The sequence below is a fragment of the Hordeum vulgare genome, chromosome 6H (assembly GCF_904849725.1).
Source record: "Hordeum vulgare subsp. vulgare chromosome 6H, MorexV3_pseudomolecules_assembly, whole genome shotgun sequence".
NCBI classification, from domain to species: domain Eukaryota; kingdom Viridiplantae; phylum Streptophyta; class Magnoliopsida; order Poales; family Poaceae; genus Hordeum; species Hordeum vulgare.
This window is the reverse complement of record NC_058523.1, coordinates 552,279,370-552,301,817: the sequence shown is the minus strand read 5'-3', so window position 1 is coordinate 552,301,817 and position 22,448 is coordinate 552,279,370. Positions and strand designations below refer to the sequence as shown.

At 42.0% G+C, this 22,448-nt stretch overlaps 2 protein-coding genes across 2 annotated transcripts; both read left to right on the top strand.

The window, feature by feature from the left end:
- The first annotated feature begins 8,804 nt into the window (after positions 1–8,804).
- On the top strand, positions 8,805–10,466 carry LOC123404683 (flavonoid O-methyltransferase-like protein Os11g0303600). Its single transcript, XM_045098620.1, has 2 exons — positions 8,805–9,689; positions 9,889–10,466. Exons 1-2 carry the CDS (start codon positions 8,883–8,885, stop codon positions 10,183–10,185), a joined length of 1,104 nt encoding a protein of 367 aa, XP_044954555.1. The 5' UTR covers positions 8,805–8,882; the 3' UTR covers positions 10,186–10,466.
- Positions 10,467–16,412: 5,946 nt separating this feature from the next.
- Positions 16,413–22,209, top strand: LOC123404599 (F-box/FBD/LRR-repeat protein At1g13570-like). Its single transcript, XM_045098537.1, has 6 exons — positions 16,413–16,476; positions 17,606–17,853; positions 19,325–19,516; positions 20,363–21,289; positions 21,382–21,525; positions 21,630–22,209. The coding sequence occupies exons 1-6, from the start codon at positions 16,428–16,430 to the stop codon at positions 21,945–21,947; spliced, it is 1,878 nt and encodes a 625-aa protein (XP_044954472.1). The 5' UTR covers positions 16,413–16,427; the 3' UTR covers positions 21,948–22,209.
- The last annotated feature ends 239 nt before the right edge of the window (positions 22,210–22,448 follow it).

Genomic DNA, 22,448 nt, shown 5'->3' with positions numbered 1-22,448 from the left:
GTAGAAGAGTTCTCCGGCAGCGTGACGGCACTCCGGAGGTTGGTGATGACCTTGTCTCAGCAGGGCTCCGCCCGAGCTCCGAGGAAACGCGATCTAGAGGAAAAAGCGTGGAGGTATGTGGTCGGGCTGCCGTGGAAAAGTCGTCTCAAATCAGCCCTAAAACCTCCGTATATATAGGTGGGAGAGAGGGGACCTTGCCTTGGGGCTCAAGGATCCCCAAGGGGGTCGGCCGAGTCCAAGGGGGGAGGACTCCCCCCCCCCCAAACCGAGTTGGACTTGGTTTGGTGGGTGGGAGTCCTTCCCTTCCTTCCCACCTCCCTTTTTTTTCTTTCTCTTTGATTTTTATCTCTATGGCGCATAGGGCCCTTTTGGGCTGTCCCACCAGCCCACTAAGGGCTGGTGTGCCACCCTCAAGGCCTATGGGCTTCCCTGGGGTGGGTTGCCCCCCTCCGGTGAACTCCCGGAACCCATTCGTCATTCCCGGTACATTCCCGGTAACTCCGAAAACCTTCCGGTAATCAAATGAGGTCATCCTATATATCAATCTTCGTTTCCGGACTATTCCGGAAACCCTCGTGACGTCCGTGATCTCATCCGGGACTCCGAACAACATTCGGTAACCAACCATATAACTCAAATACGCATAAAACGACGTCGAACCTTAAGTGTGCAGACCCTGCGGGTTCGAGAACTATGTAGACATGACCCGAGAGACTCCTCGGTCAATATCCAATAGCGGGACCTGGATGCCCATATTGGATCCTACATATTCTACGAAGATCTTATCGTTTGAACCTCAGTGCCAAGAATTCATATAATCCCCTATGTCATTCCCTTTGTCCTTCGGTATGTTACTTGCCCGAGATTCGATCGTCAGTATCCGCATACCTATTTCAATCTCGTTTACCGGCAAGTATCTTTACTCGTTCCGTAATACAAGATCCCGCAACTTACACTAAGTTCCATTGCTTGCAAGGCTTGTGTGTGATGTTGTATTACCGAGTGGGCCCCGAGATACCTCTCCGTTCACACGGAGTGACAAATCCCAGTCTTGATCCATACTAAATCAACTAACACCTTCGGAGATACCTGTAGAGCATCTTTATAGTCACCCAGTTACGTTGCGACATTTGATACACACAAAGCATTCCTCCGGTGTCAGTGAGTTATATGATCTCATGGTCATAGGAATAAATACTTGACACGCAGAAAACAGTAGCAACAAAATGACACGATCAACATGCTACGTCTATTAGTTTGGGTCTAGTCCATCACGTGATTCTCCTAATGACGTGATCCAGTTATCAAGCAACAACACCTTGTTCATAATCAGAAGACACTGACTATCTTTGATCAACTGGCTAGCCAACTAGAGGCTTGCTAGGGACGGTGTTTTGTCTATGTATCCACACATGTAAATGAGTCTTCATTCAATACAATTATAGCATGGATAATAAACGATTATCTTGATACAGGAATTATAATAATAACTATATTTATTATTACCTCTAGGGCATAATTCCAACACATTCTGGATAGCGGTCGATGTGTGGAGTAATAGTAGTAGATGCAGAAAGTATCGGTCTACTTGTCTCGGACGTGATACATATATGTATGATCATTGCCTTAGATATCGTCATGATTTTGCGCGGTTCTATCAATTGCTCGACAGTAATTTGTTCACCCACCGTGATATTTGCTATTATGAGAGAAGCCTCTAGTGAACACTATGGCCCCCACGGTCTACTCCACACCATATTTTCAGCCTTGCACTTTTTACTTCGTTCCACTTTTCGCCTTCAGATCTCACTTTGCAAACAATCTTGAAGGGATTGGCAACCGCTTTGAAGCGTTGGGTCCAAGCTTGTTTGTGTTTGCGCAGGTACTCTGGACTTGACGAGCCCTCCTTTTGGTTCGATACCTTGGTTCTCAAACTGAGGGAAATACTTACTGCTCCTGTCCTGCATCACCCTTTCCTCTTCAAGGGAAAAACCAACGCAAGCCCAGTCTCTGTCAACGTGTCAATTTCTGGCGCTGTTGTTTGAGAAGTAGCAAACGGCAAACCAGTTGCTGCTCTAATGAAGAAACCCAAGATTAAACCCAAACCCGAGACTAAGTGCTTCTGTTATGAGGGGAACGGTCACTGAGGCAAAGCTACCCTAGATATATGGTAGATAAGAAGGCTGGCAAAGTTGACTGATGTATATTTGATATACATGACATTGATGTGTACTTTACTAGTACTCCTAGTAGCACGAGGGTATTAGATACCGGTTCGATTGATAAGTGATTAGTAACTCGAAGTAAAAGCTATGGAATAAACGGAGACTAGCTAAAGCCGAGGTGACGATAAGTGTTGGAAGTGTATCCAAGGTTGATGTGATCAAACATCACACGCTCCCTCTACCATCGGGATTGGTGTTAAACCTAAATAATTGTTATTTGGTGTTTGCGTTGAGCATGAACATGATTGGATCGAGTTTATTGCAATACGATTATTCATTTAAAGAGAACAATGGTTGTTCTATTTGCTTGAATAATTACCTTCAATGGTTTATTGAATCTCGATCTTAGTGTTACACATGTTCATAATATTGGTGCCAAAAGATACAAAGTAATAATGATAGTACCACTTACTTGTGGCACTGTCGCTTGAGTCATGATGGTATAAAATGCATGAAGAAGCTCCATGCTGATGGATCTTTGTACTCACTCATTTTTGAAATGTTTGAGACATGCAAACCATACATGTTGGTATTGACGCATGAAGAAACTCCATGCAGATGGATCGTTTGGACTCGCTTGATTTTGAATCACTTGAGACATGCAAAACATACCACATGGAACAAGAGAGTAACTTGTTGGGAGTGATACATTTTTTATGTGTATTGTCCAATGAGTGCTGAGGCACGCAGTGGATATCGTTATGTTCTTACTTCACTAACGATTTGAGTAGATACAGGAATATTTACTTCATGAAACACAAGTCTGAAATATTGAAAAGTTCAAAGCTATTTCAGAGTGAAGATCGTCGTGACAGGAGGATAAACTGTCTACGATATGATCATAGAGATGAATATCTAAGTTGCGAGTTTCTAGTACACAGTTAAGACAATGTGGAAATTATTTCACAATTCATGCCACCAAGAACACCATAGTGTGATGGTGTGTCTAAACGTCATAGCCACGCCCTATTTGATATGGTGCATACTATCATGTCTCTTATCGAATTACCACTATCGTTTATGGGTTATGCATTAGAGACAACCGCATTCACTTTAAATAGGGCACCGCGTATTTCTGTTGATATGACACAGTATAGACTATGGTTTGGAGAAACATAAGCTGTTGTTTCTTGAAAGTTTGGGGCTGTGACGCTTATGTGAAAAAGTTTCAGTCTGATAAGATCGAACCCAAAGCGAATAAAAGCATCTTCATAGGATATCCAAGATAGTTGGATACATCTCCTATCTCAGATCCGGAAGCAAAGTGTTTGTTTCTAGAAACAAGTCCTTTCTCGAGGAAAGGTTTCTCTCGAAAGAATTGGGTGGGAGGGTGGTGGAACTTGATGAGGTTATTGAACCGTCACTTCAACCAGTGTGTAGCAGGGTGCAGGAAGTTGTTCCTGTGGCGCCTACACCAATTGAAGTGGAAGCTGATGATGGTAATCATTAGAGCTTCGGATCAAGTTACTACAAACCTCGTAGGTCGACAAGGTCGTGTACTACTACAGAGTGGTACGGTAACCCTGTCTTGGAGGTCATGTTGTTGAACAACAATGAACCTACGAGCTATGAAGAAGCGATGGTGGGCCCGGATTCCGACAAATGGCTAGAGGCCATGAAATCCGAGAGAGGATCCATGTATGAAAACAAAGTGTAGACTTTGGGAGAACTACTTGATGGTCGTAGGACTATTAAGTAAAGATGGATCTTTTAAAAGGAAAACAGACAATGATGGTGACTATTCACCATTAAGAAAAGCTCGACTTGTTGCAAAGATGTTTCCGACAAGATCAAAGAGTTGACTATGATGAGACTTTCTCACTCGTAGCGATGCTAAAAGTCTGTTGGAATCGTGTTAGTAGTTGCTGCATTATTTATGAAATATTACACACAGGATGTCAAAACATTGTTTCCTTGATGGTTTCCTTGAGGAAAGATTGTATGTGATACAACCAGAAGGTTTTGTCAATCCTAAGGATGCTAACAAGTATGCAAGCTCCAGCGATCCTTCTATGGACTGGTGCGAGCATCTCGGAGTTGGAATGTACGCTTTGATGAGATGATCAAAGCTTTTGGGGTTGTACAAGGTTTATGAGAAACTTGTATTTCCAAAGAAGTGAGTGGGAGCACTATAGAATTTCTGATAAGTATATGTGGTAGACACATTGTTGATCGGAAGTGATGTAGAACTTCTGTGAAGCATAAAAAGGTTGTTTGAAAGGATTTTTTCAAAGGAAGACCTGGATAGAGCTATTTGAACATTGAGCATCAAGATCTATAGAGATAGATCAAAACGCTTAATAGAACTTTCAAATGAAATGCATGCCTTGACAAGTTTTTGAAGGAGTTCAAAATAGATCGGCAAAGAAGGAGTTTTTGGCTGTGTTGTAAGGTGTGAAATATGAGTAAGACTCAAAAGCCCGGCCACGGCAGAAGAAAGAGAAAGGATGAAGGTCGTCCCCTATGCCTTAGCCATAGGCTCTAAAGTATGCCAAGTTTTGTACCGCACCTGATGTGTGCCTTGCCATGAGTTTGTCAAGGGGTACAAAAGGTGATGCAAGATTGAATCACCGAAACAGCGGTCAAAGATATCCTTAGTAACTAGTGGACTAAGAATTTTTCTCGATTATGGAGGTGATTAAAGAGTTCGTCGTAAAGGGTTACGTCGATGCAAGCTTTGACACTAATCCGAATAACTATGAGTAGTAAAACGGATTCGTATAGTAGAGTAGATATTTGGAGTATTTCTGAATAGCACGTAGTAGTAGCATCTATAAGACGACATAAAGATTTGTAAAGCACATACGGATCTGAAAGATTCAGAACCGTTGACTAAAACCTCTCTCACGAGCAAGGCGTGATCAAACCCCAGAACTATATGGGTATTGGATTCGTTAAAATCACATGGTGATGTGAACTAGATTATTGACTCAAGTGCAAGTGGGAGACTGTTGGAAATAAGACCTAGAGGCAATAATAAATTAGTTATTATTATATTTCCTTGTTCATAATAATCGTTTATTATGCACGCTAGAATTGTATTGATTGGAAACTGAAATACATGTGTGGATACATAGACAACACACTGTCCCTAGTAAGCCTCTAGTTGACTAGTGCGTTGATCAAAGATGGTCCAGGTTTCCTAGCCATAGGCAAGTGTTGTCACTTGATAACGGGATCACATCATTAGGAAATCATGTGATGGACAAGACCCAAATTATATATGTAGCATATTGATCGTGTCATTTTATTGCTATTGTTTTTGTGTGTCAAGTATTTATTCCTATGACCATGAGATCATATAACTCACTGGCACCGGAGGAATACCTTGTGTGTATCAAACGTCACAACATAACTGGGTGACTATAAAGGTGCTCTACGGGTATCTCTGAAGGTGTCCATTGAGTTAGTATGGATCAAGACTGGGATTTGTCACTTCGTGTGACGGAGAGGTATCTCGGGGCCCACTCGGTAATACAACATCACACACAAGCCTTGCAAGCAATGTGACTAAGTGTAAGTCACGGGATCTTGTGTTACGGAACGAGTAAAGAGACTTGCCGGTAACGAGATTGAAATAGGTATGCGGATACCGACGATCGAATCTCGGGCAAGTAACATACCGAAGGACAAAGGGAATAACATACGGGATTATATGAATCCTTGACACTGAGGTTCAATCGATAAGATCTTCGGGGAATATGTAGGATCCAATATGGGCATCCAGGTCCCGCTATTGGATATTGACCGAGGAGTGTCTCGGGGCATGTCTACATAGTTCTCGAACCCGCAGGGTCTGCACACTTAAGGTTCGGCGATGTTTTAGTATAATTGAGTTATATGTGTGGTTACCGAATGTTGTTCGGAGTCCCGAATGAGATCACGGACGTCACGAGGGTTTCCGGAATAGTTGGAAAATGAAGATTGATATATAGAATGACTTCATTTGGTTACCGGAAGGTTTTCGGGCATTACCGAGATTGTACCGGGAGTGACGAATGGGTTCCGGAAGTTCACTGGGAGGGGGGCAACCCACCCGGGGGGAGCCCAATGGCCCTAGGGGTGGCGCACCATCCCTTAGTGGGCTGGTGGCACAGCTCAAGAGGGCCTATGCGCCAAGGAAAGTAAACCAAAGAAAAAGAAAAAAAAAAGAGGTGGGAAGGAAGAGAAGGACTCCACTTTCCAATCCTAGTTGGAGTAGGATTGGAGTAGGACTCCTCCTCTCCCTTGGCCGGCGCACCCTTGAGGGCTTGGCCCTCAAGGCAAGCCTCCTCCCCCTCCCTCCTATATATAGTGGTGATTTAGGGCTGATTTGAGACAACTTTTGCCACGTGCAACTCAGATCTAAACACCATAGTTTTACCTCTAGATCGTATTTCTACGGAGCTGGGGCAAAGCCCTGCAGGAGTAGATCCTCACCACCACCGGAGCGCCGTCACGCTGCCGGAGAATTCATCTACTCTCTGTCTTGCTTGCTGGATCAAGAAGGCCGAGATCATCGTCGAGTTGTACGTGTGCTGAACGCGGAGGTGCCGTCCGTTCGGCACTAGATCGGAACGGATCGTGGGACGGATTGCGGGATGGTTCATGGGATGGTTCATGGGGCTGATAGAGGGACGTGAAGACGTTCCACTACATCAATTGTGTTTCTTAACGCTTCCTGCTGTGCGATCTACAAGGGTACGTAGATCCAAATCTCCTCTCGTAGATGGACATCACCATGATAGGTCTTCGTGTGCGTAGGAAAATTTTTATTTCCCATGCAACGTTCCCCAACATGTTCCCCTCATCACAGGCTTTGTAATGTCCAGCTTGACCTTAATTCGCAGTGATTGTCCCTCCTCCATCCCGTCTTCCCCCACCTTCACATCCACAAAATCTCCCACCTTTTCCCCAATCATCTCCCTTGTCGCCCTATCCATTCTTCCAATGGGAATCTTGAGCACTTGCACCCAGATCAGGACCCTACTGAAAACATACTCCTCCAGAGCTTTATTTGGGTCAAAATCCACCACTACCACCAGATCGTTGTGTAGCATCCAAGGACCACTGTCCAGAGCTTTCTTCTTCCCCGAGGCTTGCAGGAAGGTGAAGAGGAAAATATGCTCATCCATTTTGTGGCAATGAATGCCCTGGAGCGGGCACCAAATTTTCCCCGGCGCTTGTGTCAGTCCTTCTGCCGAAACTGCCTTCTCCGACAAAACTTTCCCCACCGCTTTCGGTTCCAACAAAGTCATCCTCTCCCCATCGGCCTCCTCCATCCGCGTGTCCCCGATTTGAAGGCCTGCTTTCTCCGCCTCCGAAAGCCTCAAGCTCCTCAGCATCCCCTCCATCTTCTCCATCTCCCACCACCTCCACCCCAAGAAACACCAGGGACTCGGGTCGGTGGAAAAACGAACGCGAGCCCCAGATCAACTCGTGAAAGGCCGTGAAACTGGAAGGATTGGGACGGAGAGACTGCCCCCGCCGATGAGGTCTCATCGGGCTAGAAGCACGTAGGGGGTCTGGCCAGATCTGGCGAGAGGACGGGGAGGAGCACGAAACTTGGTTGGTGGCCACCCAAGACGCTGCACCCTGATTGGACCGCCACTCTCGGGGCGGACTTGCGTAGTGTGGATGCTATTTTTCAGTCCATCTCACAACCAATCAATAATCATCTAAGTTTCAGAGAATTTTCAAGCACGCCTTCTAAACCGTGATAGATGAAGTACATTTGTTGTTTGCAGCAAGTTGTGGTTTTTTTTACTAAACTTTCGATTTCTATAAAAATATGATACGTCTAGGCATACTCTTGAAAAAATAAACATAGTAATAAATAGATGCATGTATCATAGCTCCATTAATAAACACAATTACATTATACATGCTGCCGTCGCATTACTAGTTATGTGAAGAAATAATTCTCGCGAGGACCTCGCAAAGCAATTATTCTGAGGTTGAGCATATCACCAGGCATTCTGTAGTTGGCGGCAACCAAAAACAACAGTAATGTTACACATACATAGGTTTACAGGAATCTTATAGACAGGTGAATTTTAATTGGAGATTAAGGGGATGAGGGTCTCACACCCTTTTAAAAATCAGAAAAGAGAGGTTAGTTAGAAAGAAAAAAAAGCATAGTCAGCGTGTAATCTTTGTAAGTCTTTATATGTTTAGCATTTTTACAAAAACAAATGGAAAAAATAAGATAATCTCTCCGGATCCCTACCTGCATGACTTAAAAAACTGCACCACGAGCGTCTCGCCTCACCCAATAATATAATGCCAGTGGCTTGCGCTTTCATAATTCAGGGGCCTACGTGCTACTCACTCTTCCCTTCTGATTTCCTTTATGCTAGCTGTTAAATTTTTCAAAGTTGCACTTAAAACCCTAGCTGAACCACCGGCCATTGCCAAAGGCGCCATGATGCGTGCCATGGGCCATAGCCGTGGTCGTCATTCATTTGATCGTTTCTCTTTCGTGTTCTAGCGCCCACACGCTACCCTGTCGATCGACAGCGATAGTGCCATGGTCGTCACCCTCGCGTTCCACGAGAAATGACAGCAGACGCATTGCTATATTATATGAGTCCTCCGTCCCTCCTCTCTCTAAGCAGATCGAACTGCGCAACACACGTACATCAGTGAGAGAGAGAGAGAGAGAGTCATCGATCGGCAATGGCAGGTCAGGCGGCCGAGAAGGTGTTCGTCCCCACCGACGCGGAGCTGCTCCAGGCGCAGTCCGACCTGTGGCGCCACAGCCTCTGCTACCTCACGCCCATGTCGCTCCGCTGCGCCGTCGACCTCGGCGTCCCCACGGCCATCCACCGCCTCGGCGGCGCCGCGTCCCCGTCCGAACTGGTCGCCGCCCTGTCCCTGCCCGCGTCCAAGCTGCCGTTCCTCGCCCGCCTGCTGCGCCAGCTCGCCACGGCGGGCGTCTTCACCTCCACCGACGCCGGAACGTACCGCCTCAACCCGCTCTCGTACCTCCTCGTGGACGGCGTCCGCATCGACGGCGACGCCAGCCAGACGGCCATCGTGCGCGCCGCGGCCTCGCGCTACTACGTGGAGGCGGCCATGGGCCTGGCCGACTGGTTCAGGAAGGACTTCGACGGGGCCGTGCCCTCGCCGTTCGAGGACGTGCACGGCGCCGCCATCTTCGAGGAGAGCATGGCGCTCCTCGACCCGGAGATGGACCAGCTCATCCACGACGCCGTCGCTGCCCACGACCACATGGGGATCGGCCCCGTGCTCCGTCAGTGCCGTGAGCTGTTCGAGGGGCTTGAGTCTCTCACCGACTGCGGCGGTGGTGATGGCACGACGGCGAGGTCCATCGTCGAGGCCTACCCGCACATCAACTGCACCGTGCTCGACCTTCCAAAGGTCATGGACAAAGCTCTTCCTCCCGCTCAACAAGGAGTGGTTAAGTATGTTTCTGGTGACCTGTTCCACGTCGTCCCACCTGCTCAAGCCGTGTTGCTCAAGGTATACATGCATGAATGCTGCATATTCCATAGTTTTTATTCCAAGTGAAATATTAAAGCGAGTAGAATGACTATTAGTTTTCAATTTTGAAATAATAGCAACTTACATCAATAAGAATCCATTCATATATATATAGTCTCGCCCCAGTCATGCTTGAGTAACCTTAAACTACAAGTTTATCCATGCATGGCAATGGTAGCTTGTTCTGCACTTCTGGAGCGACGAGGATTGCATCAAGATCCTCGCACAATGCAAGAAGGCCGTTCCTCCACGTGACGCAGGAGGGAAAGTCATCGTCATAGACATTGTGCTTGGATCGGTTTCTGGGCCAATGCTGGAAACCCAGCACCTCATGGATATGCTCATGCTGGTGATGACGAGAGGCCGACAGCGGGAAGAGAAGGACTGGAGCGAGATCTTCACCAAGGCAGGGTTCAGTGGCTATAAGATTGTCAAGAAGCTGGGAGCTCGAGCTGTCATTGAGGTCTATCCATAAGGTTGTGCGACCAAAGTAATATATGCTTGCATGTATGTTGTGGATTGTTGTGTGCATGCTCACTCTAAGGATGCATGCATAAATAAAGGAGTGCCTTGTCATTTTCCAAAGCGAAGTCTTGCAGATCATAAATTAGCAAGGCTGTGATGTCTTGTCATCTTATGATCCCTGTGCAAACTCTCTTTTGGAAAAAGATAGTATGCAGTTAGACTGCTTTTCATATTCTATGTACTATGTACAGTATCCTACTATAAAATCGTACCTTATACTTGTTGTCAAAACCTTGTTTTTATTGACTATATAGTCCTAAAAGATTTGGCAAATTTCACTTCTACCCTGAGGGAGGCTTCTGGTGGTCTCTTTCTGGCTTCATATGAAGATGTGCTTTCTGGGGAATCATGTTCACCTCAGAATACTCAGAAGAGTCTTGGATTCAAACCAATGTATATGGACCCTGTTAGATTATCACGCTGAAAACATAACAACTTTTACTGATTGGTTTCAAAATGTGCATATTGCCAGATGATTAGGATTGGTTGGTGGTTGTAGATTTCAATCATGTTAGATACCCCGAGAATAGAAAATGAGAAGGTGCTAATGCACATGACATGTTTGCTTTGAATGAAGCCATCAGTTCCCTTGATCTAGTTGAAATTCCCCTCAAAGACATAAGTATATTTGGAGCAATATCCAGATTGCTACTCTCTTGAAAAAGCAGTTGCACGAGGTAACAAGCCTTGATTGCTTGGCTCTAGTGAGTCAACGTTGTCAATAAGAAGACCACATCGTATGTGTGCTACTTCCTCCGTCCCAAAAAATAATTGTCTCAACTTTATACTAGTTCTAGTATAAAATTGTATTAAGCTTAAGACACTTATTTTGAGAAAGAGAGCGTATTTATCTGGAAGCCTTTCTCCCATCGCTCAAGCTTTCTCTCGGAGGATGGTATGTACACATGGTTGAAATAAGGATTCCTGGTAATTCCAAAGAGTTATTTGTTTGTTGTTAAGTATTTCAGGCATTGTAGTCCACACTAATTCATCAACCAATATGTCATTCATGAAAAGTTGTGTAGCCAGAACAAAGCAACACCCCAGGCCAACGTTTTGCTATGGTGTGGAAGAATACCGATTGTGGCCACGATGGAGGAAGGAACTTGGTGTCACGCCCCAGGCCATGGCCAATGTTGCCCGGGGCCTGGCTATGCCCCTGTGCATGACAATTACATTGAGCACACAAACATATAGACACGTTAAGGAGAAGTTTATATAGTTACAACAATTGTGAACCAACACAAATCCTCTGCATGGTTGTAGCTCACTGATACAAAGCCATCAAAAGTAAGGTTGAGTTATGTGATCCTCGTTAACTTATTGGTTGTGCCATAGGAGCTCAAACAGTGATGAATAGCTACTATCGGTATCCAACTAAACCAAAAGGTTCACCTTGGTAAATAAATCTCTTACAATAAAAAATATATCAACTAACTAACACAATGAAGCTCGTCCAGAAACAGTATTGACCAACTCCTTAAGATCTTTAACAAAGATGAATCACAACATGGAGCACGGATATGGAGACAAGACACTAACTTAGGTAGAATTCGAATGAGCGCGTGGTTGTCTAGATGCCTCCATGGTGTGAAAAGGGTTGAGATCGTATGCTTTTCATCCACAACAAAACGTGGGTTTTAGCTATATATATATATAGAAACTCTATTCATCACCCAGGGTGCAGATTAAATTATTCCTCACCCAAGGTAATTTTACGACCATTTCATAAATAAATTAAATTTGAAATGCAAATAGATACATTTATATTGATTCATTACGAAAAATTTGACATAAAAAAACAAAAATATAGGTCATAAGACCAGAAAAACCACATTTTATGTATAATTTGCACTATGTTTTTATGTTTGTAATTTTACGTGAAATAAAATATTTTTTACAGTGACTGTGTATTTTTTACGGTCTCTTTTTACGTATGAGATAAGATTAAAATTTCAGAAACGTAAAATTACGGTGTATTGATGTAAAAATAGAGGGGGGTGAAGAATAACTATTCCTCACCCACGGTGACGAATAGCGCGACCCTATATATATTAAGATTTGTGCACGTGTAATTATAATTAGCACTAATAGATAAATCCTTTAGATTTTTATTAGGAAAGAATTATTGCTAGTTATTGCTTAATATGGACACTTAATACCAAGATTAAATATGATAGAGAAAATCAGTATTAATGGCCTTTCCATGTTTTAATGCCATGCATGTCTCATTGTACGTGCACTTTTTGCATATGGTAGAAGTAGTAGTACATATTTTGATACGTTATGGTTAGCCCTTCTTTCTTTCTTCTACGTGTTCTTTTTCTATTTTTCATAGTTTACATAAATACCTTAAATAAGTCACTAGGTATACACATACATAACCCAAAATATTATATGTAACAAAATATATTGGGTATATATTAGATATTCGTATTAGTTACCTCATGTAGTCGGGTATATATGTAGTCATAATTTACTTTATGTACGTTGATTTGGTATGTACACTATTTTCTAAGCTTTTTTCATATAGCGACGTATATAAGTGCACATACACATGGGGTATATTTCCACTTGAGGTATATTATTGTATGTAGAAAAAAATCTCTATTTTTCGCATACCCGGTTATATGGGTCAACCAAGTATGTATAATATTTTCTTACCTTTTTCACATGGACGAGTATATACGTCGGCCGAGTATATAAAATGTTTTCCTACTTTTTTCACATAGCCGAGTATATACGTCAACAGGGTATTTACATACATACTCATGATATTTTTAAGGTATCTACATACTCATGATATATACTAGATTTACGTACAAACTCATGATATTTTCAAGGTATCTACATACGTATGACATTTTCGAGTATATTAATTATGTCTTGTTAGTAGGTATTTGAGATATCCGAGGTATATCTATAATATTTATTTTGTATAATACGTGGTGCATGTGTACATATAATATCATGGGTATATATGTATATTTTTCATTAAGTATAATACTAATGCTATGTGTATATTTTCATTAGATATAATAGCCCGCATATGTATATATTTTCATTAGGTACAATACACCAACCTAATATTTGGAATGAAATTATTGTTAGGATGCTAGTGCATGCACACAAAAAATGGAAATGAATCATTGACAATTAAGGATATTAGTTCATGCAAATGAAAAAAATGAAAAGCTATTATTTCATTTATTGCATGTCATGCATCAATAAAAATGGCTTATCATAACAGGAGCCTAGGTACCAGGCTCCTAGGTGCCCCAAACAATTTTCAAGGTATGAGAGAGAGATTGTACGGCTAAACCATTGTACTGTACTGTATGCATGCATTGACTGAAAGTGTTAGCCATGGATGACATACTTTGTTTTTTTAGGCAATGACGTACTTTTTTTCTTTTTGAGGATAATAACAATTAGCATCGGACACGACGTAGAACTGGGTCAGGCCAAACAAGCTCAGGCTCGGCTCGGTCCAACCGAACAGTTATTATAGCCACGCTCCTTGACCGCCCGCCCAATCAAAAACAAAAGTGGAAGCAACCCGTCCTGACATGGACTCCACATCGTTGCCGGAGCCAGCGGCCGGCCGCCGGAGGTAACCTTCTCTCATATCGTAATAGACACCCACAAAAGGTTCACGAACCTTTCGGTGATGTACACCAACGACCCGATCTGGACGGAGAACTTCATCCACATAATGGAGCAGTTGCTTGATAAGAACAACTACAAAATGGTCAGATTCAACCTCAAATACACCGACGATCGTGTCGAGTAGAATTAGTTTCCAACATCCAATAGGCAAGCGTACATACTAACGTACACCGATAATAGTGTCGAGTAGGATTCCCTTGTAGGTCATAAGAGCAAGTACAATAATGTACAGTCAGCAGGCTGTAAAGATTAAAATACAATATTTTTGCTGAGTTTGATGAGAGAGAAGAGGAGAGAGAAGTGAAGCAGGCTCTTCGTGAAGAGCCAGCTCTAGCACGTGCTCCTAGGTGCTTTATGAAAATGAAAGATGGGTCATATATGATAAAAGTAGTATTCTTTTATAGCTAACTATTATACAAGCTAGTTATAAGATGGTCTATAAGACCACTTATAGCCAGCAGGCTATATTATTAACCATGCTCTAAAACTGGAGCCTTGCGCATGGGCTTCAGCGTTGCCGAATGTGGCCCGCGGAGAGAGCCCGTGAACATGCGTGTGGAGATACTTAAGCGCATGTATTGTCTTAAAAAAAGAAAGACTTAAGTGCATGTATGCTAAACGCTGAATCCTTGTTGATTGCGTGAACGAACGGATCTTCGATGCTCCACGATAAACAACATGATAAGTAGTGTTGCACAAATATAAAAATAGGATGATTTTTAAAGTGTATTCAAGGTGTTTTAAATTTATTAAACAACACAAATATCTACCTAGCTCCCAATATCTTTTTACGCCTTTGTTATTGTTCCTCCTTAGTGATGCCCAACAAATTTTGCATTAGGATGAAAAATAAAGAAGTACATTGTAGTACTCAACGATAACTTGTGTATAATAGCATAAGTTTTGTCTCAAACTATCATATGTACTCAGTTTAAATGGTGTAGGATCATACTCCCTTCGTTCCAAAATAAGTGTTACAAATTTAATAATAAATTAGTAAAATATTGTACTAAAGCAGCGACACTTATTTTGGGACGAAGAGAGTATATAATAGTCATTTCCAAAATATCACACATAAAGAACGTATTAATTAAAGTTACATTCTAAATTAAATTTTAAAAATGATTAGCACGCAAGATAAAATCATATTTGAAATCTATATATTTTTTTGAGGAACTTCCGCATATAACATGTACAATTTCAAGTTAATATTTAACGTATATGAATATTTTAAAAATTATTTAAATATACCCAATAAAAAGATTAAATAAAAAAGAGAAAAATATGGGCTAAGCTGGAATCAAACTTGGGTCTATGTGGTGGGGTTAGGCTCGAGCCAATGGGCTTCTTTGGGGCTACTGCTATATTAGCGGGTCGGCCGGTAATAAACCAGTGTCCCTAGCAACGTTTGTTAGGAAAAAAACAAAGAAAAATGCTAACACCCACACGTATGGCACGAAGTAACATGGTCCAAACGCCTTTATTATTATTTATTTTGCCACGTTAAAGACAAATGACATCATCAGGATTTTTTTGGGTTTTTGGTTTAAAAATGTTTTATCTTTTAATTAAAAATCTAATTAAGAATCCGTTTTCATCATTAAATTCGTTTCGACGAGATCTTCAAAACTATATCCATTTTGACATGTTTCGATGAAAGTTTTTTGGCAAAAAGTTGCCATGATGTTTACACTGTAGTTGTCATGGTGTTTACACTAAAGTTGCCATGACATGTTCTATCATTTTTTCTTCAAGATTTAAAGCTACCGTTATATATTCAACTACTTTTTAAGGTATTTTTATTAATTAACCATGACAATTTTTAGTAATTAACCACGGCAAAATTAATGCATAGATCATGCCATTTTTTAATAATTCATCATGAAAAATTTAGTTTATAGATCATGACAATTTTAATATTTTGACCATGACAGTTCCAGTATTTCGACCATGGAAATTATTTTTTGTATGAACCATGGAAAATTTAAGTGCATGTATCATGAAAAATTTAAGTAATTTATCATGTGAGTGTATGCGCGTATGTAGGAGTGTTTGCGGAATCTATGTGTTATAAGTGTATGGGTGGATGTTGTTCCCATCATATGTGTGGGCATCATCAGCGTCCAAAACAAATCGTATTTTCTCACTAATCGGCGCCATTTTCTAAAAAAACAATTAATCAATGGCATATTAGACAATTTTTTACAAGCTCAACTGTACTAATATAACGGACAGACAGAAGCATCCCTTCCTTTATTAATAGAAAATATATGAATATAAAATCGACTAGTTGCCCGAGGCATATTTATATAGATATATTTGCAAAATGACCATCCGAGAAATTAATAATTGGCTAGTTGCTCTGGGGTAACAATCAGCAACGGACACGAAGTACTGGGCCAAGCCCAATAGACAGTTAGAGACAGCCTCCTTCACCGCCCCATAAGCTGAAGCCGTTCCTCCCCTCTCTCTCTCTCTCTATCTCTCTCTCTCTGAGGAAAAAAAGCTTCAACCCGTACAGACATGGACTCGCCGTCGTCGCCGGCACCAGCGACGCCGCCAGCCACCGGAGGTAACCTTCTCTGCCCTATTCCGTCTGTCCGATGAAACGCCTCGACCGTTGCCTCTTACTTAGATCATCAGAAAAGCCCATTGACCCGTACCAGAACGAGATGCAGGGGTTTACTTAGGGTTTGGTCGGAGACAGAGGGGAACAGACTCTAGGGCTTCTGAATTCGAGCCATACGCTTGGGATCGAAGGAGCTTACGACGCATTCCGTGTGGATTCTGTTCCTCCGATCCCTATGGTGCTAGTGCTGATCCATCGAGAGGCGTGCTTTTTTCTTTTCTTTCCCTTGCTGCCAACGAGTTGAGGTGCCAAGAGCACAAATCTGGAGCTCGATTTCGATGCCGTAGGTTCGATTTTTCTCTCTGTCTCGAACAAATTGGTAGTTGTTCGATTTATGCGTGGTGATTGGATTATCACATGTAGGAGTGGCAACTAATTGGAGCAAATCTATGTCTTCTTTGTTTATAGCTTAATATAAAGGAACAAATCAGAGTATGGAGGGAATCTTTTATCTCTTCTTTGTTTAGCTTAAAGGAACAAAGTTAAGTGCTTGCTAGTACGAACTGTCTGTGGAATGATTTCTATTTTGCACCCTCAAGATTAGCAATAGGGGATGAAAACCATAGCATGCATCGTCCACCTTTTAGACTGTAACAAGCAGGAGCTCTGCTCTTCATTGAAGAAGGGGGAATTGACAGTAAATATCCGTGGAACATTACCGAGACCATATTACTACTTCGATTATTTCTAAGACCTAACTTTCAAGATATGGTTCCATCTTCATTATAGTAGCTCGCAAGAAGCAGAAACTGATGAACCTTTTAGCAAAGTATGTGCTTGGTTCGTTAACTTCCCTGGTTTTGACATATAAATATAATGCCTATATGATGAATGAAAAGATGTAAAGAAAATATAAGAAGAAACATCATCATTTAGTTGTGTTATGGTTTTAATTTTATCTGTAGTGGTAAGGAGTATTATATTAAATCTATGTAAACATCAGCACCACAAGTACGTGTGAATCCTACCCTTTCTTAATGCGGGGAAGACTCTGCCTTTATTACATTGAACTGCACATGAACATAGAAAAGTACGGAGTTGTGTAACTCTGGATCATTATCTCTTTCTCTAGATGATTGTTTCGCAAAGGAAAAGTGGCGATTTAAACTGCGGAAACCTTCCACGGCTATTCATCCAGCGCGACGATGGCGTGTCGTTCGATCCATCGAGCCGCAACGGCGCATGCGTGATCGTGATGCTGCACTGATATCAGCAGCACATCGGTTGCATGCACATGAGCCGTCGCGCGTTGCTGCGACGCCCTGTAGTGGATCCCTAAACAAGACGATGTGCACACAAGATGTTGAGCAGACTGTCCAGGTATCATCTTGAACTAGCGCATTACTATCTGCCCGAGTGTAGTCGTTTTGACATGTATTTCAAAAATAAATACATGCAAAGTTGTTTCAGCAGAAAGTCTTGCACTAATTTTCTGATGGGATTTGCAAAATTGTTACGATTATATAATTCCTTCTGCTTGAATACAATAGTTAGCTGTATATGCTAGTCCAACCATGCAGTTTGCTTGGAGTTTGAATACTCTGAAAAAATAAATGGAGGTTGAACAATAATGCAATAGAGTTATTTCGGCTCAAGCCGAGTGGTTAGAAGATATTTATGTTTCCACCAAGGATTATCTCTCAAATATTTGATTTTATTACCTTTTGAACTAGTTTTGAGCTGACAGTAGTGCCAAATTTCGAAATCACACCTAACCATGAGGTGTAAACAAAGTAGTGGCCTAATTATGCATTATGCATTGGTTGAACAATTCAAGTCTGCAGTGGTGTAATTACATAGTATCAAAAGTTTGTCATTAATTATGAGAAATCATTAATTCAATATTTTTTTCCCTTGCTGCCAACGAGTTGAGGTGCCAAGAACACAAATCTGGAGCTTAATTTCGATGCCGTAGGTTCGATTTTTTCCTCTGTCTCGAACAAATTGGTAGTTGTTCGATTTATGCGTGGTGATGGGATTATCACATGTAGGAGTGGCAACTAATTGGAGCAAATCTATGTCTTCTTTGTTTATAATTTAATATAAAGGAACAAATCAGAGTATGGAGGGAATTTTTTATCTCTTCTTTGTTTATAGCTTAATATAAAGGAACAAATCAGAGTATGGAGGGAATCTTTTATCTCTTCTTTGTTTAGCTTAGAGGAACAAAGTTAAGTGCTTGCTAGTACGGACTGTCTGTGGAATGATTTCTATTTTGCACCCTCAAGATTAGCAAGTAATAGGGGATGAAAACCATAACAGGCGTCATCCAGATTTTAGACTGTAACAAGCAGGAGCTATGTTTTTCCTTGGAGAAAGGGGAATTTTCAGTAAATATCCGTGGAACAATGCCGAGACCATATTAGTACTGAGGTTATTTCTAAGTCCTAACTTTCAAGATATAGTTCCAAGTTCCATGTAGGAGCTCGCAAGAAGCAGAAACTGATGAACCTTTTAGCAAAATATTTGCTTGGTTTGTTAACTTCCCTGGTTTTGCTATATAATGACCATATGTTGAAAAGATGTAAAAAAAATGTATATAAGATGGAACGTCATCCATTTAGTTGTGTTGTGGCGTTAATTTTATCTGTAATGGCAAGGAGTATTAATCTATGTAAACATCAGCACCGCAACTGTGAATCCTACCCTTTCTTAATGCGGGGAAGACTCTGCCTTTATTACATTGAACTGCACATGAACATAGAAAACTACGGAGTTGTGTAACTGTGGATCATTATCTCTTTCTCTAGATGATTGCTTTGCAATGAAAAAGTGGAAATTTAAACTGCAGAAACCTTCCCCGGCTATTCGTCCAGCGCAACGGTGGCGTGTCGTTCGATCTGCCGAGCCGCAACGGCGCATGCGTGATCGTGATGCTGCAATGATGTCAGCAGCGCATCGGTTGCATGCGCATGAGCCGTCACGCTGTAGTGAATCCCTAAACAAGTCGATGTGCACGCAAGATGTCGAGCAGACTGTCCAGGTATCATCTTGAACTAGTGCATTACTATCTGCCTTAGTGTAGTCATTTTGACATGCATTTCAAAAATAAATACATGCAAAGTTGTTTCAGCAGAAAGTCTAAAACTCATTTTGTGCATGGGATTTGCAAAATTGTTACGATTATATAATTTCTTCTGCTTGAATACAATAGTTAGCTGTATATGCTAGTCCAGCAACGCAGTTTGCATACTCCGAAAAAATGAAAGGAGGTTGAACAAAATAATGCAATAGAGTTATTTCGGCTCAAGCAGAATGGTGAGAAGATATTTATGCTTCCACAATGGATTATCTCTCATATATTTGAATTTATTACCTTTTGAACTAGTTTTGAGCTGACAGTAGTGCCAAATTTCGAAATCACACCTAACCTTAAGGCGTAAACTAGTGGCCTAATTATGCATTATGCATTGGTTGAACAATTCAAGTCTGCAGTGGTGTAATTACATAGTATCAAAAGTTTGTCATTAATTGTGAGAAATCATTAATGTTTTTACACTGTATTTATTTGGCTTGTTGCCTCCATTTGCTCAGAGAGACACTTACGGGATAATAGTATGAATTAATTGAAAGTGGTTTACTCAGAAAAAGGGGCTCTTTTTATGTTTGTTTACACTTATCTTTTCATAAATGTTGTTTACAATTATCTGTAAGTTTGAAGTGTAGATTAGCAAGGAAACTAAAAGCATGTTGTTAATTTTGTTCAATGGACAGTGTAATCAAGCCCTGACACCCATGATATCATCGCTTTTCTGTGGTAAAATAAGTTATAAAATGTCATCTTAACATGGTTTATGATTTTATACCTAATATGTCATTTCTTCTGCAGAACTGTGATTGGATCAGTACATTGCCAGATGACATCTTAATCAAAATTCTTTCCCTACTGACAGTAAGCGATGCTGCAATGACTGACTGTCTTTCTACTAGATGGAGAAGCCTCTGGAAAAACGTTGACTGTCTCATCCTTGACCTCTGTAGTCTCAGGATGCCAGAGTCAGAAATCTGTGAGTACCATAAAAAACCGTGTCTGTGGGAAGATGAAGTAACAAAATTTATCCGCAAAACGAATGGCTTTTTGCGCAATCATTATGGCAATAGAATCAAGGAATTCATTGTCAGATTCCCATTAACCTCAGCCCATGCTTCCGAGCTGGACAACTGGATTCAGTTTGCAGCTTCAGCCTCTACGGAAAAGCTCTGCCTTGACCTTTATGACAAGAATCGCTCGAGTTGCCTTGACCTTTCCCGTGTTGATCCGTATAACTTCATATTATCACCATTTTCAAATGGGAGAGGTTGCCGGTTGGGCGAGTTAACTCTGGCCAACTGCAGTTTAGGAACAACGCCTGAAAATCTCAGTGGCTTTGCTTCTCTTCATTTCCTTAAACTCAGCCGTGTGTCATCAGCTGATGCAGCTGTTTCAAATATTATTTCCAGCTGCTGTGCTCTCCGAATCTTGATTATAGAGTTCTGCCATCAATTGATTCATTTGACGATTACTTGTTCACGATTGCTGAATTTGACTGTCGAATTCTGCTATGACTTAAGTAGTGTCTGTATTCATGCTGACAATCTTGAGGAGTTCATGTACAAGGGACACGAGATAAATATTGAGTGCAAATGTGCACCATTTCTTCATGTACTCCGTGTTCATTTCCAGGTGAAGGGTGAATGCCTTCTAGACTTCATAAGTGCGCTTCCTAAGCTTCCAAAGCTGGACGCGCTGATCTTGCAATTTACTGCGCCTGTACAAGTACGTAAGATCTCAGCCCCTCGGTTTGCATGAACATATTTAGAAACTGTCTACATGCTGAGTTCAACTCCTTTTTTTTTGGACCCCTCCAGGTGCCTCGTGCCCTGCGACACACTTTCAGGTTTGCTAATTTGAAGATGGTCGTCTTCTTTCTAGTGGAATCTTGGAAGGAGTGTATTTGCTCGCTTGTGTATCTCCTTAAAGCAGCCCCGTTACTCGAATACTTGGGGGTACATGTAAGCTGTGCACTTGTTATTTCTACAAACTTTGCACTCAGAACATGTTAACAATTCTTTACATTTCTATACTTTCTCTCATGTTAGCCTGCTTATCCATGCAGGGGTTTTCCAAGCTTAAGGAACAACCTAGTGAGCTCAACATGACATGGCCCGAGGATATGACGTTTGCGAGGCTCAACATTATCCTAATCAAAGGGTTTAGCGGAGAACCGGAACTGATGGAGCTCCTCTACTTTCTGCTGAGAAGGGCGCCCGCGCTCGAGAGCTTGCAACTCGAGACGCGTGCAATGGAGCCATTTTTCTTCAGGAAGGAGAAGCACAGGTCGGAAGACGAAGAAAGGTGCCGTTACGCCACGGAGATGGCCTCGACCCACCTGGCTCCTAAGGTTCCGTCCACCGTGGCGTTCAGCATCACCTGACCCTTCCGTGCTCGCTGAAAAACGCCGCGGCTGCTGCAGATCATCAGCGAACGAACGACAGAAGGTACTACATCGTGCCAGTCACATGCTATGCCGGTCTTTCATATCACAAAAAGAAAAAACTATACATGGTTGATTAGCCTTCTCGGCTTTTTTGCTGTGCAGCTAGAGTCTTTACCTTTCGGAACCAAACAGGTAGCGCTAAAATTTTTCGTATATAAACCGCGGTGTGGATTCAGTTCCCCGTTACTGCGGCCTCGAATATCACCATCTTTGCCGTTTCCTTGTGGTGTTTTGCCGTGCACATGACATGATGAAGGGGCTTGAAGTGATGTGCCGTGCTGTATGAGGAAACAAAGGGTAGTATGATTGGTTGCTAGCTGCTGGTAAGGTAGCTGCCAATCTGCAACTTAATGTGTAGACACAAGTTGACTCGTGAGGCGTTTGGTACAACAGTTTGCGTGGTCCTGCGCGGTCGGTCGCTGCAGTTCATCCGCGGTC